Genomic DNA, 15101 nt, shown 5'->3' with positions numbered 1-15101 from the left:
GTTTCATGGTTTCAGTTTAAATTGTGGTAGGTTGCGTTTTCCCATTACTTTCTGAGATCAAGAGCTGGTTGAAACATTCAAGGAAAACTGTCATGTGTATGGCCAGCATTACTCATCCTACTCAATGGCCAAACTAAGAGGATTGCCTACCATCCCACCTAATTGCTAAGAAGGTGTCAGATAGATCGGGACCTTTTACATTTTTAGAATAGATATCAAACTTCACCCCACTTTATAGTACATAAAAGAGAACCAGCAAAACAGCCATATGTGTTAATAAAAATAAAGACAAAATCAAGTTTATACTTTGGCTATAGATTTCATGTCTGGAATTCTCAGCTTGAGTTCGGAGTTCTTCAAAAGCAATAATCATTCTCTACAATAAAATCATATAAAGAACATAAACATATTTTTGAACAGGTATTTTATTGGACTTTGTCATTTTACATTGGTATAACCAATATAATGGTCAGATTTAGGCCGTGATCACATTTAAACGGACTGTCCTATGAGTGTTTGTCACCCGAAAAGAAGCTCCTGCTTCTTTTTCAAGTGATAAGCTTCATGCGATTTGTGAAGGTGCGGTTTGCTGAAATTGCAGCCCATTGTGCAACACAATTTGAGATCGGGTGCAGAATCAAAGCAATTCTGCCTGCAAATCCCAAATTGCGATATGTGAATGGGGCCTTAGCAAATGTGTTGAAGTAATGAAATACTTTACTGCTTTCTCTGATTTTCCATATACTGTACCTTTATGTTTATATGGCCAGCTGAATGTGGAGCTTAGCAACAAACTAGCTATTGACCCCCTCCACCCTGGACAACCCCAGCTGTATGTTAAGCAGTTTTTTTTTTGTTTTTTTGTTTTTTTTAACCTTTTATTACATACCATAGGTCAGTCAAGTGACACACTGGGTACAGAGTACAGCCTCTCATTGTTGTGCTCCGCTGTACTCGTGTATATGGCAAGGCTACATTTAAAAAACAAAAAAACAAAAACAAAAAAGTACAGCGTACAAGCATATGGGCCTGTTCTCTGTACTCGTGTTTATAACACCGCTGTATACACATGTACAGTGGAACACAGCTATTTATGTAAATGACAGGCTGTATGCTACACCTAGGCTGCCCAAGCAGAGGAAAAATAGGATTTTTTTGTACTCGCCATAAAATCCTTTTCTCTGTAATTCACCGACCGACACAGCTCCTCTCTGTAACAAATGGGTTGTTAGCTTTATCACTAGGATAACACTAAGCATAGTTGTAACACAACACTCAGAACTCTTAGTTCTGCTCAGGGGGCGGTTCCTTGGGCTACAACCCTCCAGTATAACGTAAAGATAAAAGGAGGTCGGTGAATTACAGAGAAAAGGATTTTATGGCGATTACAAAAAATCCTATTTTCTGTTATATTCACCGACCGACACAGCTCCTCTCTGTAACAAATGGGACGTCCTCAAGCAGTGCCAAACAAGGGGTGAGAAAAAAGCACAAAACTTCATCCCCCCATGGCAAGTGGGAACTAGTGAAACTTTACCCACAAAAAACAACAGTGCGTGGAAAACCACCGGGAGTATACTCAACAGGGGTCCGCACCAAATTGCGGAAGTAATGCAACAGTGCATTAACATAAACATAAACAGTACTGTGTTTTTTAAGGAAAAACAGAAAACATATACAGTGCCTTGCGAAAGTATTCGGCCCCCTTGAACTTTTCAACCTTTTGCCACATTTCAGGCTTCAAACATAAAGATATAACATTTTTATTTTTTGTGAAGAATCACCAACAAGTGGGACACAATTGTGAAGTGGAACGAAATCTATTGGATTTTTGAAACTTTTTTAACTAATAAAAAAATGAAAGTGGGGCGTGCAAAATTATTCGGCCCCCTTGCGTTAATACTTTGTAGAGCTACCTTTTGCTGTGATTACAGCTGCAAGTCGCTTGGGGTATGTCTCTATCAGTTTTGCACATCGAGAGACTGAAATTCTTGCCCATTCTTCCTTGCAAAACAGCTCGAGCTCAGTGAGGTTGGATGGAGAGCGTTTGTGAACAGCAGTTTTCAGCTCTTTCCACAAATTCTCGATTGGATTCAGGTCTGGACTTTGACTTGGCCATTCTAACACCTGGTTACGTTTATTTGTGAACCATTCCTTTGTAGATTTTGCTGTATGTTTGGGATCATTGTCTTGTTCGAAGATAAATCTCCGTTCCAGTTTCAGGTCTTTTGCAGACTCCAACAGGTTTTCATCCAGAATGGTCCTGTATTTGGCTGCATCCATCTTCCCCTCAATTTTAACCACCTTCCCTGTCCCTGCTGAAGAAAAGCAGGCCCAAACCATGATGCTGCCACCACCATGTGTGACAGTGGGGATGGTGTGAGGGTGATGAGCTGTGTTGCTTTTACACCAAACATATCCTTTTGCATTGTGGGCAAAAAGTTGGATTTTGGTTTTATCTGACCAGAGCACCTTCTTCCACATATTTAGTGTGTCTCCCAGGTGGCTTGTGGCAAACTTTAGACGAGACTTTTTATGGATATCTTTGAGAAATGGCTTTCTTCTTGCCACTCTTCCATAAAGGCCAGATTTGTGCAGTGTACGACTGATTGTTGTCCTATGGACAGACTCTCCCACCTCAGCTGTAGTTCTGTGCAGTTCATCCAGAGTGATCATGGGCCTCTTGGCTGCATCTCTGATCAGTCTTCTCCTTGTCTGAGCTGAAAGTTTAGAGGGACGGCCAGGTCTTGGTAGATTTGCAGTGGTCTGATACTCCTTCCATTTCAAAATGATCGCTTGCACAGTGTTCCTTGGGATGTTTAAAGCTTGGGAAATCTTTTTGTATCCAAATCCGGCTTTAAACTTCTCCACAACAGTATTATGGACCTACCTGGTGTTCATGATGCTCTCTGCGCTTTCAACAGAACCCTGAGACTATCACAGAGCAGGTGCATTTATACAGAGACTTGATTACACACAGGTGGATTCTATTTATCACCATCAGTCATTTAGGACAACATTGGATCATTCAGAGATCCTCGCTGAACTTCTGGAGTGAGTTTGCTGCACTGAAAGTAAAGGGGCCGAATAATTTTGCACGCACCACTTTTCAGTTTTTTATTTGCTAAAAAAGTTTAAATTATCAAATAGATTTCGTTCCACTTCACAATTGTGTCCCACTTGTTGGCGATTCTTCACAAAAAATTAAAATTTTATATCTTTATGTTTGAAGCCTGAAATGTGGCAAAAGGTTGAAAAGTTCAAGGGGGCTGAATACTTTCGCAAGGCACTGTATTGCATATTCAATTGCAACTACAGGGTCACTTGCAAAACTTTGCAGCCAAAACAGGCATCAGCCAATGCACTGACTTCTACCTTGTAGAACTTGGTAAACGTGTGGACAGATGACCAGGTCACCACCTTACACACCTGATTGGCAGACGCTAGGTGACGGAAGGCCCAAGACGTACCGATTGCCCTTGTGGAGTGGGCCGTGACCGGAAAGGGGGGCACCTGACCCTTCAAGGCGTAGGCTTGTACTACAATCTGTCTGATCCACCTGGAAATGGTGGCCGAGAAGACCGCCATGCCCTTATTTGGCCCAGTCATGGACACAAACAGTGAGTCTGACATTCCTGAAAGGGAGCCATGGCACAAATACACCTTAAGAGCCCAAACCACATCCAGAGCGTGAAGGGCCACTTCCTTAGGGTGCTTCGGCTTAGGATACAGAGGTGGTAATACAATGTCCTCATTGATATGAAAAACCGAGACCACTTTCGGGAAAGAAAAGACGGTTGCGGACGCAACACCACCTTATCCTTGTGGATAACCAGATAGGGCGACTTGCAAGACAAGGCCGCCAGTTCCGAAACCCTCCTGGCCAATGTGATGGCCACTAGGAAGACCACTTTCTGGGAAAGAGTCAACAGGGAATCTCCCTGATGTTTTCAAATGGCGGTTTTTGAAGCGCCAACAACACCAGGTTCAGATCCCAAGGGGGTAACGGTAGACGCACTGGAGAGATTATATGTCATACCTTCTGAACGAAGGTACTCACTAAGGAGTGATATGCCAGGAAGTCGCTGAAAAAAGACAGCTAAGGCTGAAATTTGCCCTTTAATGGTGCTTAATGCCAAATTTCTTGTCTACTCCTTGCTGAAAAAACAGCAGGATCCTAGATAAAGAAAAGGAGCGCAGATGTCATCCCTTCTCACACATGGAGATGTAGGCCTTACAGGTACGATGGTATATCTTCCGAGAAGAAGATTTCCGTGCTCTCAACATAGTTGGGATCACCGAGTCTGACAGATCCCAGTTCCTCAACACCTGGCTCTCAAAAGCCATGCCATTAAAGCCAGCGATGGTAAAGCAGGATGGAGAATCGGACCTTGAGACATAAGGTCCTCTCGCAACAGCAGTCGCCAGGGGGCGTCTGCCACCAGACGCACCAGGTCTGTGTACCAAGGACGCTGAGGCCAATCTGGGGCAACCAGTATTACTGGAATCCCCTCGGCTTCCACTCTGTGAAGCAGAAGTGGTAACAGTTTCAGTGGAGGAAAGGCGTAGATGAGCTGGTACTGATTCCATGGAGCCACCAGCACATCTGACGCGTCGGCCCATGGATCTCTTGTTCTGGACACGAATCTTGGCACCTTCCAATTGATATGGGAGGCCAGCAGATCCACGTCAGGTGTGCCCTACCTCAGGCACAGCAAGCTGAAAGTCTCTGGATGCAATGCCCATTCTCCTGGGTCCAGCATCTGTCGACTCAATAGTCCGCCTGCCAGTTCTCCACTCCCGGGATGTAAATCGGCGACAGGGCCGGTACGTGTCGCTCTGCCCACGGAAGTATGTGAGCGACCTCCCGTGCAGCAGTTGAGCTTCTTGTTCCCCCTTGGTGATTGATGTATGCCACGGCCGTGGCATTGTCTGACTGGATCCTGATCGGACGCCCTTGCAGTCTCATTGACCATTTCGAGAGGCACAGCCTGATCACTCTCAATTCGAGTAGATTGATCGGCAACTTGGATTCTTCCATTGACCAGAGGCCCTGAGCCGACTGAACCCCCATCACTCCACCCCAGCCGGAGAGACTGGTGTCCACTGTGATCACCGTCCATTTCAGAGGAAGGAAAGATTTTCCAGACTGAATTACCGGGGACCTCAACCACCTTATCAGAGTGTATCTGACTGACTGGCTCACCTGGCTCTTTCGATCCAGGGACAACTGAGATTTGTCCCATTTTGTCAAAATCTCCTTCTGCAGGACTCTGGTGTGGAACTGGGTATAAGGTACTGCCTCGATGGAGGCTACCATGAGTCCCAGGACTCGCATGCAGAAGCGGAGCGACGACCACTTGCGGTTCATCAGCAGTTTTACCGCGGATCACAGAGTCTGCAGCTTGTCTGAAGGGAGAAACACTCTCGCTTCCCTGGAGTCCAGCAGCAAGCCTAGGTACTCAAGATGCTGGGTCGGCACAAGCACCGACTTCTTTAGGTTCAATAGCCACCCAAATTCTTGCAGTCTCTGCATGGTGATCACCACATCCTCCTCTAATTCTGAGGCGGAAGATGCCCTCAGGAGGAGATCGTCTAGGTATCCCACGATCGCGATCCCACGTTGCCATAGCAATGCCAAAACTGGAGCCAATACCTTGGTAAAGACTCGGGGGGCTGAAGCCAGACCAAAAGGAAGAGCCACAAACTGGTAGTGGGCTTCCCGACTGCAAACCACAGAAACATTTGATGCCGGAAGCATATGGGTATGTGCAGGTACGCATCCTGGACTGGATGTCTAAGGAGGCCAGGGAGTCCCCTTGATGGAGTGCAGCGACTACTGAGCGAACTGATTCCATTCTCAACCTCTGCACTTTTTAAAAGTGATTGAGGGCGTTTAGGTCCAAGATCGGATGTACACCTTCCTTCTTGGGAACCACAAACAGATTTGAGTAGAATCCCTGGAAGCGTTCCGATTCCGTAACCGGTACAATTACCCCGCGATTCAGCAAATCCCTTACTGCCCCCAAGAGGGCCTCCCTGCGAGCCGGGGTTACGGGTATGCTGGAGGGGAAGAAACTGTTTTGCGGCCAAGAGAGAAACTCTATCTTCTAGCCTGTAGAAATCAGATCGCAGACCCATTAGTCGGATAACCGGGAGGACCTGCGGGCTGCAAACTCCCGAAGGCGACCCCCCACCCGGGACATGGGTGGGGGCAAACCTACATGCGGTAGCTCTTTTATCCGCATGCTTGTTAGGTTTGCGGCTCCAGGGACATTTTTTGACCATCCGTGGACGTCCTGTCGGGCTGGGGACATTTTATCGAAGTTCCGGGCGGACGAAAAAGCCGCTTGTGAGCGGAAAAAGAGGACCCTTGCCTACGGCGTGGCTCCTTAGCCTTCCTGACCTGTGGGAGTAAAGTACTCTTACCACTGGTGGCATTTTTAATAATTGAATCTAATGAGGCTCCAAATAGCCTGTCGCCAAGGAAAGGAAGATCCGTCAGGGCTTTTTTGGATGCCTGGACAGCAGACCAGCATTTTAGCCAAATTAGGCTCCTCAGCACCACAGCTGACACTAAAGCCCTGGATAACAGAGGGAGAGTATCCAGGGCCTCGTCACAGATGTACTTAAGGCCTTGCACTAGTTGGTCTGCTAGTTCCACGCAGACAGGGGAAGCGTGTTGCTCTCCCAATTCGCAGTGGAAAAGTTTTGCCCACTCAGTCAGTGTCTGCAACACAAGTGCGAATGCCAGTACTGGTCGCACGGCTGACCCCACCACCGTAAACAAGGAACGAGCCACAGACTCAGTCTTCCTGTCCGTGGGATCCTTGAATGCAGGAGTCCCCTCAACCAGGATCGTGGTTACTTGTCAGGCTAGGAGCAGATAACAAGTAACAGTTCAGGTGTGCTGATTATACGAAGAGTTCAAAGCACATACCATGAGCAGGTCTAAGCAGAGCTGGTCAGCTGGGACTTGTAGTACACCGCTGCAGACATAGGTAGATGATTGCTGGACCTTGTAGTTCACTGCTGTAGATGGGGATAGATGATTGCTGGACCTTGTGGTTCACTGCTGCAGTTGAGGGTACTAGTAGAATCAGGGAAGAGTAGTCTAGGCAAGCTGGGTCATACACAGGTAGATCAGAGTCCAAACGGTACCGAATCAGAAGCAAGGAGGGTCAAACAAGCCGGGTCAAACACGAAAGACACAGCAAATATCAGCTGGCTCAAACACAAGTGAACTCTAACACGAGCACTGACTGAATGCTGATACAGGTGATTTAAACGTGAGCTGGCCAATCACTGTTGTTTCCCAGACACAGGCTGTGTCAGGTGAGTTGTGCTGGGTCCTAAAGGGATTCTAGTACTGACATTACTTTATTTAACCTGGATACTGGGGGGTCCACGACCGGAGGAGCCAACCATTTTTTGAGAAGGCGCTCCTCAAAAGGGTAATGCACCGCCATGTATTTGGGGGCTGAAAAGGTCCGTTGCAGGAGACCCCATTCCTTGTAAATGAACTTGTCAAAATAAGTCAGATACGGAACACCTTAGGTGAACGTGCTGACTTGCGGGACACAAAAGGGACCGGTACATCAGCAGAGGGATCCGCTGGCTCCTGAATCTTCAGGGTATCACTCACAGCTGTGATAAGTGCTCCAACAAGCGCTTTGTCGTGCCCGGACCCGGACGGGGGCTCATCCTCACTGTCAGAACGCTCCTGGTCAGCGTCGTCTGATAAGACAGAGCAGAGGTCACCAGCGTCAGCAGGACCCGTGCTCTCCCCAGAGGACGGGGGGGCAGGGGCCTTTTTAATGTACCTTTCTTTCCTCCATCTTGGCAATGAACAAATTGAGAACCGCCGTCAGGGTGTCCATGGGAACTGCGCAGTCCGCAGGTGACCCGGTTGCAATTGCCTGGATTTTGGGGGAAGAAATACCAGTTTCTGAAGCCATGCTGACCCTACCCTGTCTGCCACCCGAAGGGACTTAGGACAGTGACAGTCCCCGCCTCCTTGCTGCTGCTGACTGAGGGGCTCCTTCCCGCTGGACTCACCACCCTGAGGAGTTCTGCGCTGTACACAAGTAGTGCCTGTAGACCCTGAGTGCTCCCAAGTGCAGAGGAAACAAAAGCTGTGTTGGTGGCAGCCGACAGAATGAGTACTAAAACGTTCTAAAAACCATGCTCAGGCTTCAATAAAATGGCCGCCAAGTGTCCAGTACACAGACAGGAAAAACAGGGAAAAAGGCTGTGAGAGCACATGAGCCATGCTGCTGCTAGAGAACACTGAAAAAACATGTTCAGTCTTCCAGAAAATGGCCACCAGTGTCCTGAATAGGAGATCACTTGGAAAATGGCTGCTGAAGCCCAGGAAGGCATGCTGCCTTGCTCACACCTAAAATGGCCGCCAGCAGCTCCATGAGGTACAGAAAGAAAGAATGTGACAGAGACACAGCGCCGCACCTGACCATAGGAGACCCTCACAGGCACCTTCCGGGAGCTTAACACAGAGGACCCAGGACACCTCTAACCAGCCAGCCCCCCGTCTCAGCTGAGAGCCCACATAGAGCACATACACACTGCTCAGCAGCCACATGCAGCATCCCGCCAGGGAGGGGGGAGGGAAGATAGGGACAGGGGAGATGGGAGAGGGAGGTGAGGGACCCCCGAATCGACCTCTCAGGGAATGCCCAGCCGCTCAGCCCCGCCGAGGAAGGGAGAGCTGTACTTAACAGTCCTGAAGAGCTGGGAGACATTCCATTGTAGAACTACTCATTGATCAGTACAGGGTAGCTGCTGGCCTCGGCATACTGTGACGCAGACATCAGTATCCCGGTCATATGTACGCCCCGGAGCATAAAAGCTCACCGGCCACCTCTGGAGCTGAGGTTTCGTCGTGGCCTGCCGAGCTGTAGCTGCGACCTGCACACGCTCGATGGCCAGACTGGGGAGACTACAAGGATAAGAGTATCCAGCCTGTCACCCAGCCGGCTGTTGATAGTAGATCACAGGATCGTTCATCTTGCGCAAAAAGCCAGGCCTTCTGCATAAAAAAAGCATGGGCCGATGGGCCCGCAGGGTTCTTAGGTCCTTCTTCTACACTAGTCAAAATAAAACTGATGGCTGCATGGCAGGGTGGAGGGTTGTAGCCCAAGGGGCCGCCCCCTGGGAGTAACTAAGAGTTCAGAGTGTTGTGTTACAACTATGCCTAGTATTCTCTGATAAGGCTAACAACCCATTTGTTACAGAGGGGAGCTGTGTTGGTCGGTGAATATAAGAGAAATGCTCTTTCGACCTTTGTTTTCCCCTGGCAGTGAGTGGTCTTCCATAATGCAGATATATAGTGTGATGATGGCTCTCTTACTCAATACACTGTAAGCACAGTTCACCATGGTGATGCCCCATCAGGGGACCGGCCCATGATGCCCTGCAGTCACGGTATCTCCTCAGTCTTACTAGTTGAAAGATGCTATTTAACCCAAAAGACTGAAGAAATTTTGTGGCAGAAAATAAGTACTGTAGGGGATAGCTCTACATTTAAGATAAGTATTGCAGTCAGGGGGATCATATGATACAAAAATGATAGCTTCTTAAACCAAGGTGCTTCAACCTGCCAAGTGACTTAAATGGAAACATTAGGCAAAGCTACCTGGAAATTGTATGCAATAACTGCCTTTCCAAGAATGGAAAGGACTTCTGGGCAACTAATATTACTAATGCTAATATAGTGAAGAACTTCCCCAAGCAAAAACAGAATTTACCCAGAAGCGCTTTCCCTTTGCTTTCATAGTGTAATACTTTTTCTAACATCATTAGATAAGATGAAAGGCCCCAATTTGATAGCAGGCCATAGATGTTGTCAAAATAACATAATTAAAATTGTGGACACTCTAATGCAGTTTTAAATCCACTTTTTTGTTACTAAGGCCCTAAGAAGTACAGCAAAACATATGCACTGTTATAAACATAAGGTCCTATTGTGTGCGGCTTGGGTTCAGAAGTCAGTTTTGTGCATCTACAGCAAACCATTACCTCCAGAATAGATACAAAGTTGTAATGCAGAAAGGCACAAGACACAATAGCATAACATCTAAATAACAAAGATGCAGATTTCTACAAAATGTACATAATAAGATATGCTGCTATATGATCCAAGCTCTGTGAGCCTAAAGCCTTGTACACACAGTATGATTGTTGGACAACCACGCATCAGATTTTTATCAAACGGCATGTGCCAGGATCTTGTCTTTCATACTAAAATTAAAAATTGTCGTGACACAAACAAGAAAATGGTGACGTACTACGAGGAGTTTCATCTCTTGAGCTCCACCCTTTGGGCCCCTTCTGCTAATTTCGTGTTTGGCGAGTATTGATTCCAAGCATGCATGTTTGTACTTTCGACTTTTGTGCGACGGATTTGTGTACTCACCATCCGAAAATCTGACGTGAAGCTGTTTGACAAAAATGTACTAGCCTGTCATCCAACATTTGTTGGCTGAAAATTGGAAAACAATTGTTGAAAGGAGCGTACTAATGGTAAGAATTTCGGACAACAGTCTGTCAAACGACAATTCCCTTCTGATTTTTGTACCGTGTGTACGAGGCTTTACAGCCATACAGGGTTGAGATCAAGCTGTTTACCAAGAAGAACAGATTACCAATACAGTATCTCACAAAAGTGAGAACAACCCTAATATTTTTGTAAATATTTTATTATATCTTTTCATGTGACAACACTGAAGAAATTACACTTTTCCACAATGTAAAGTAGTGAGTGTAGAGCTTATATAAAAGTGTAAATTTGCGGTCCCCTCAAAATAACTCAACACACAGCCATTAATGTCCAAACCGCTGGCAACAAAAGTGAGTACACCCCTAAGTGAAAATGTCCAAATTGGGCCCAATTGGCCATTTTCCCTCCCCGGTGTCATGTGACTCGTTAGTGTTACTAGTTCTCAGGTGTGAAAGGTAAATTTGGTGTTATCACTCTCACTCTCTCATACTGGTCACTGGAAGTTCAACATGGCACCTCATACCAAATAACTCTCTGGGGATCTGAAAAAAAGAATTGTTGCTCTACAAAAAAATGGACTAGGCTATAAGAAGATTGTCAAGACCCTGAAACTGATCTGCAGCATGGTGGCCAAGACCATACAGCAGTTTAATAGGACAAGTTCCTCTCAGAACAGGCCTCGTCATGGTCGACCAAAGAAGTTTAGTGCGCATGCTCAGCATCATATCCAGAGGTTATCTTTGGAAATAGACGTATGAGTGCTGCCAGCACTGCTGAAGAGGTTGAAGGGGTGGGGGGGTCAGCCTGTCAGTGCTCAGACCAAATGCCGCACACTGCAGAAAATTGGTCTGCATGGCTGTCGTCCCAGAAGGAAGACTCCTTTAAAGATGATGCACAAGAAAGCCTGCAATCAGGCTTGCTGAAGACAAGATTAAGGACATGGATTACTGGAATTATGTCCTGTGGTCTGATGAGACCAAGATAAATGTATTTGATTCGGATGGTGCCAGACGTGTGTGGTGGCAACCAGGTGAGGAGTACAAAGACAAGTGTGCCTTGCCTGCAGTCAAGCATGGTGGTGGGAGTGTCATGGTCTGGGGCTGCATGAGTGTTGCCAACACTGGGGAGCTACAGTTCATTGAGGGAACCATGAATGCAAACATGTACTGTGGCATACTGAAGCAGAGCAGGATCCCCTCCCTTCAGAGACTGGGCCGCAGAGCAGTATTCCAACATGATAACAACCCCAAACCCACCTCTAAGAGGACCACTGCCTTGCTAAAGAAGCTGAGGGTAAAGGGGATGGACTGGCCAAGCATGTCTCCAGACCTAAACCCTATTGAGCATCTGTGGGACATCCTCAAATGGAAGGTGGAAGAACGCAAGGTCTTTAAAATCCACCAGCTCCATGATGTCGTCATGGGGGAGTGGAAGAGGACTCCAGTGGTAACCTGTGAAGCTCTGTTGAACTACATGCCCAAGAGCGTTCAGGCACTGCTGGAAAATAATAGTGGCCATACTAAATATTGATACTTTGGGCCCAATTTAGACATCACTTAGGGGTGTACTCACTTTTGTTACCAGCGGTTTAGACATTAATGGCTCTGTGTTGAGTTATTTTGAGGGGACATCAAAGTGTAATTTCTTGTTTTGTCACAAGAAAATATATAATAAAATATTTACACAAATGTAAGGCATGTACTCACTTTTGTGAGATATTATATATGTCAGTGACACTGGGGGTACAAATTTGGTTGGAAAAGCATATCTGTTTATTAATTTGACTCCACTATCTGAACAAAAACTTGCCTCAATATTGTTGTTTAGATCATCATACATCTGCCTTGTTTCATCAATTTGATTTTCATCTAAAATAAAGAACATATATTATATAGAAACATTCTAAATTAACAAATAGTAAACATTTTGAAACTTACATGCAGATTCTATTGCAAACTCTGCTGAAGCTACAAGAAGTTGACTGTTTAACCACTTCAATACAGGGCACTTTCGCACCTTCCTGACCAGGCCAATTTTCAGCTTTCAGTACTGTCGCTATTTAAATGGTGCATGCTACACTTTACCCAAACTAAATTTTTATAATTTTGTTCGCACAAATAGAGCTTTCTTTTAGTGGTATTTGATCACCTCTGCAGTTTTTATTTTTTCTAAACGAAAAAAAAAGACCAACATTTTTGAGGGAAAAAAGGGATTTTTGTACTCACCGTAAAATCCTTTTCTCCGAATTTAATTGACGGACACAGCTCCTTTAATTCTTGACCTTAGGGATATCAAGCCACCTTCAGGAGAGGACTAGGCAGAACATGTAACACATGTAAAAACAGCAAGACTGTACAGCACCTCCCAGTGGGCGGTCCCTCTGGCTATAACCCCCCTTGCTGCAGCTCAGTTCGTCAAAAAGCAGTACAAACATAAATAGGAGGGGTGGGTGCTGTGTCCGTTAATTAACTTCAGAGAAAAGGATTTTACTGTGAGTACAAAAATCCCATTTTCTCTTTCATTCATTGACGGACACAGCTCCTTTAATTCTTGACCTTAGGGACATCCCCAAGCAGTGTCAAAAAATGAGGGTTGGAAACAGCAAAACATAACCTCACCCACAACAAAAGGAACACCTCAACAGAGGAGTTGCCGTCTTAAACGGCCACTATCAAAACCTGCAGCCAACTTATGCATCAAAAGATGCATTCACAACAAACTTGTAACCGAAACAAGGTGTAAATTGCAACCTTACACAGCCACCTGTAAAACCTTGCGGCCGAAGAAAGCATCCGAAGATGCGCTTACGTTAACTTTGTAGAATTTTGTGAAAGTGTGAACGGACGATCAAGTCGCCACCTTACACACATGGGAGACAGACGCTTGATGTCAGAAAGCCCAGGAGGTTCCAATTGCCCTGGTGGAATGAGCCGTGACAGGAAAAGGAAGCACCCACCCCTTTAAGGCATAGGCCTGAACAACAATCTGGCTGATCCACAGAGAAATGGTGGATGAGGAGACCACCAGACCTTTTTTCAGACCAGCCACCGAGACAGAGTCTGACCTTCAGAAGGGAGCCGTAGCAGACAGATACACCCATAGTGCCCGGACCACGTCCAGGGAACATAAGGCAACTTCTTTCGGGTGTGTCGGCTTAGGACAAAGGGATGGTAACACAAGGTTCTCATTTAGATGGAATGCCAAAACCACCTTTGGAAGGAAAGAGGGCTGCTGACGTAGCACCGCCTTACCCTTGTGGATGACCAGGTAGGGAGACTTGCATGATAAGGCCGCCAACTCAGAAACCCCCCTGGCAGATGTAATAGCCACTAGAAAAACTACTTTCTGAGAAAGAGTCAACAAGGGAATCTCCCTAATGTTTTCAAACGGCGGTCTCTGCAGCACCAATAGCACCGGATTCAGGTCCCACGGAGGTAGTAGAGATGGACCCAGAGGGACTACATGTCGAACCCCTTGCACAAAAGTACCCACCAATGAGGGAGTCGCCAAGGGAGGTTGGAAAAAGACAGCCAAGGCTGATATCTGTCCCTTGATGGTGCTTAAGGCAAGTTCTGATCCACTCCTCGCTGCAAAAACAGCAGGATCCTGGAAACTGAAAAAGTGTGCGGAGGCAACCCCATCTCCTCACACATGAAGATGTAAGCCTTCCAGGTACAATGGTAAATCTTCTGAGAAGAAGACTTCCGTTCCCTCAGCATAGTGGAAATTACTGAGTCTGACAGACCTTGGTCCCTTAGTACCTGGTTTTCAACAGCCATGCCGTTAAAATCAGCGACAGTAAAGCAGGATGAAGTATCGGACCTTGCAATAGAAGATCCTCCGGCAACGGTAGCCGCCAAGGAACATTCGCCACCAGTCTTACTAGGTCGGCATACCAAGGATGTCAACGCCAATCTGGGGCAATCAGAATAACCCCTTGGCCTCCACTCTGCGCAGCAGACATGGTAGAAGTTGGAGTGGGGGGAAGGCATAAATCAGCCGATAATGCCCCCATGGAGCCACCAACATGTCTGGCACGTCCGCCCAGGGGTATCTTGTCCTGGATACAAACCTCTGCACCTTCCGATTGAGACGAGAGGCCAGGAGGTCCACATCTGGTGTGCCCTACCTTAAGCAATGGAGCCGGAGTGCATCCTGATGCAACGACCATTCCCCTGGGTCCAGCATCTGGCGACTTAGGTAGTCCGCTTGCCAGTTTTCTATGCCCAGAATGTAAATGGCCGACAGGGCCGGCATGTGTCGCTCTGCCCACTGGAGGATGTGAGCGACCTCCCGTGCTGCAGTTGAGCTCCTTGTTCCTCCTTGATGGTTGACGTACGCCACTGCCGTGGCGTTGTTCGACTGGATCCTGATCAGATGCCCTTGTAGCCTCCTTGACCATGTGGAGAGGCACAGCCTGATCACTTGAAGCTCGAGCACATTGATCGGCAGTTGAGATTCTTCCCGTGACCAAAGGCCCTGGGCCAATTGTACTCCATGAACTCCCCCCCCAACCAGTCAGGCTGGCGTCCATTGTGATTACCGTCCAATGGAGAGGAAGGAATTATCTCCCGAACGGAAGGGT

General features: G+C 46.8%; 1 protein-coding gene across 1 annotated transcript in view; it reads right to left on the bottom strand.

The window, feature by feature from the left end:
• Positions 1-232: 232 nt before the first annotated feature.
• Positions 233-15101, bottom strand: part of SYCP1 (synaptonemal complex protein 1) — a 149262-nt gene continuing 134393 nt past the window's right edge. The window contains exons 4-5 of the mRNA XM_077484458.1: positions 12326-12384; positions 233-376 (exon numbers count right to left, since the gene is read on the bottom strand). Of these exons, the coding sequence (XP_077340584.1) occupies positions 233-376; positions 12326-12384 (203 nt within the window). The remainder of the gene's footprint in view (positions 377-12325; positions 12385-15101) is intronic.

Source organism: Lithobates pipiens, unplaced genomic scaffold, assembly GCF_037356315.1.
Source record: "Lithobates pipiens isolate NorthernLeopardFrog02 unplaced genomic scaffold, aLitPip1_a1.2 Scaffold_16, whole genome shotgun sequence".
In the NCBI taxonomy this organism is placed as follows: domain Eukaryota; kingdom Metazoa; phylum Chordata; class Amphibia; order Anura; family Ranidae; genus Lithobates; species Lithobates pipiens.
This window is presented reverse-complemented; position numbering and strand designations above follow the sequence as displayed.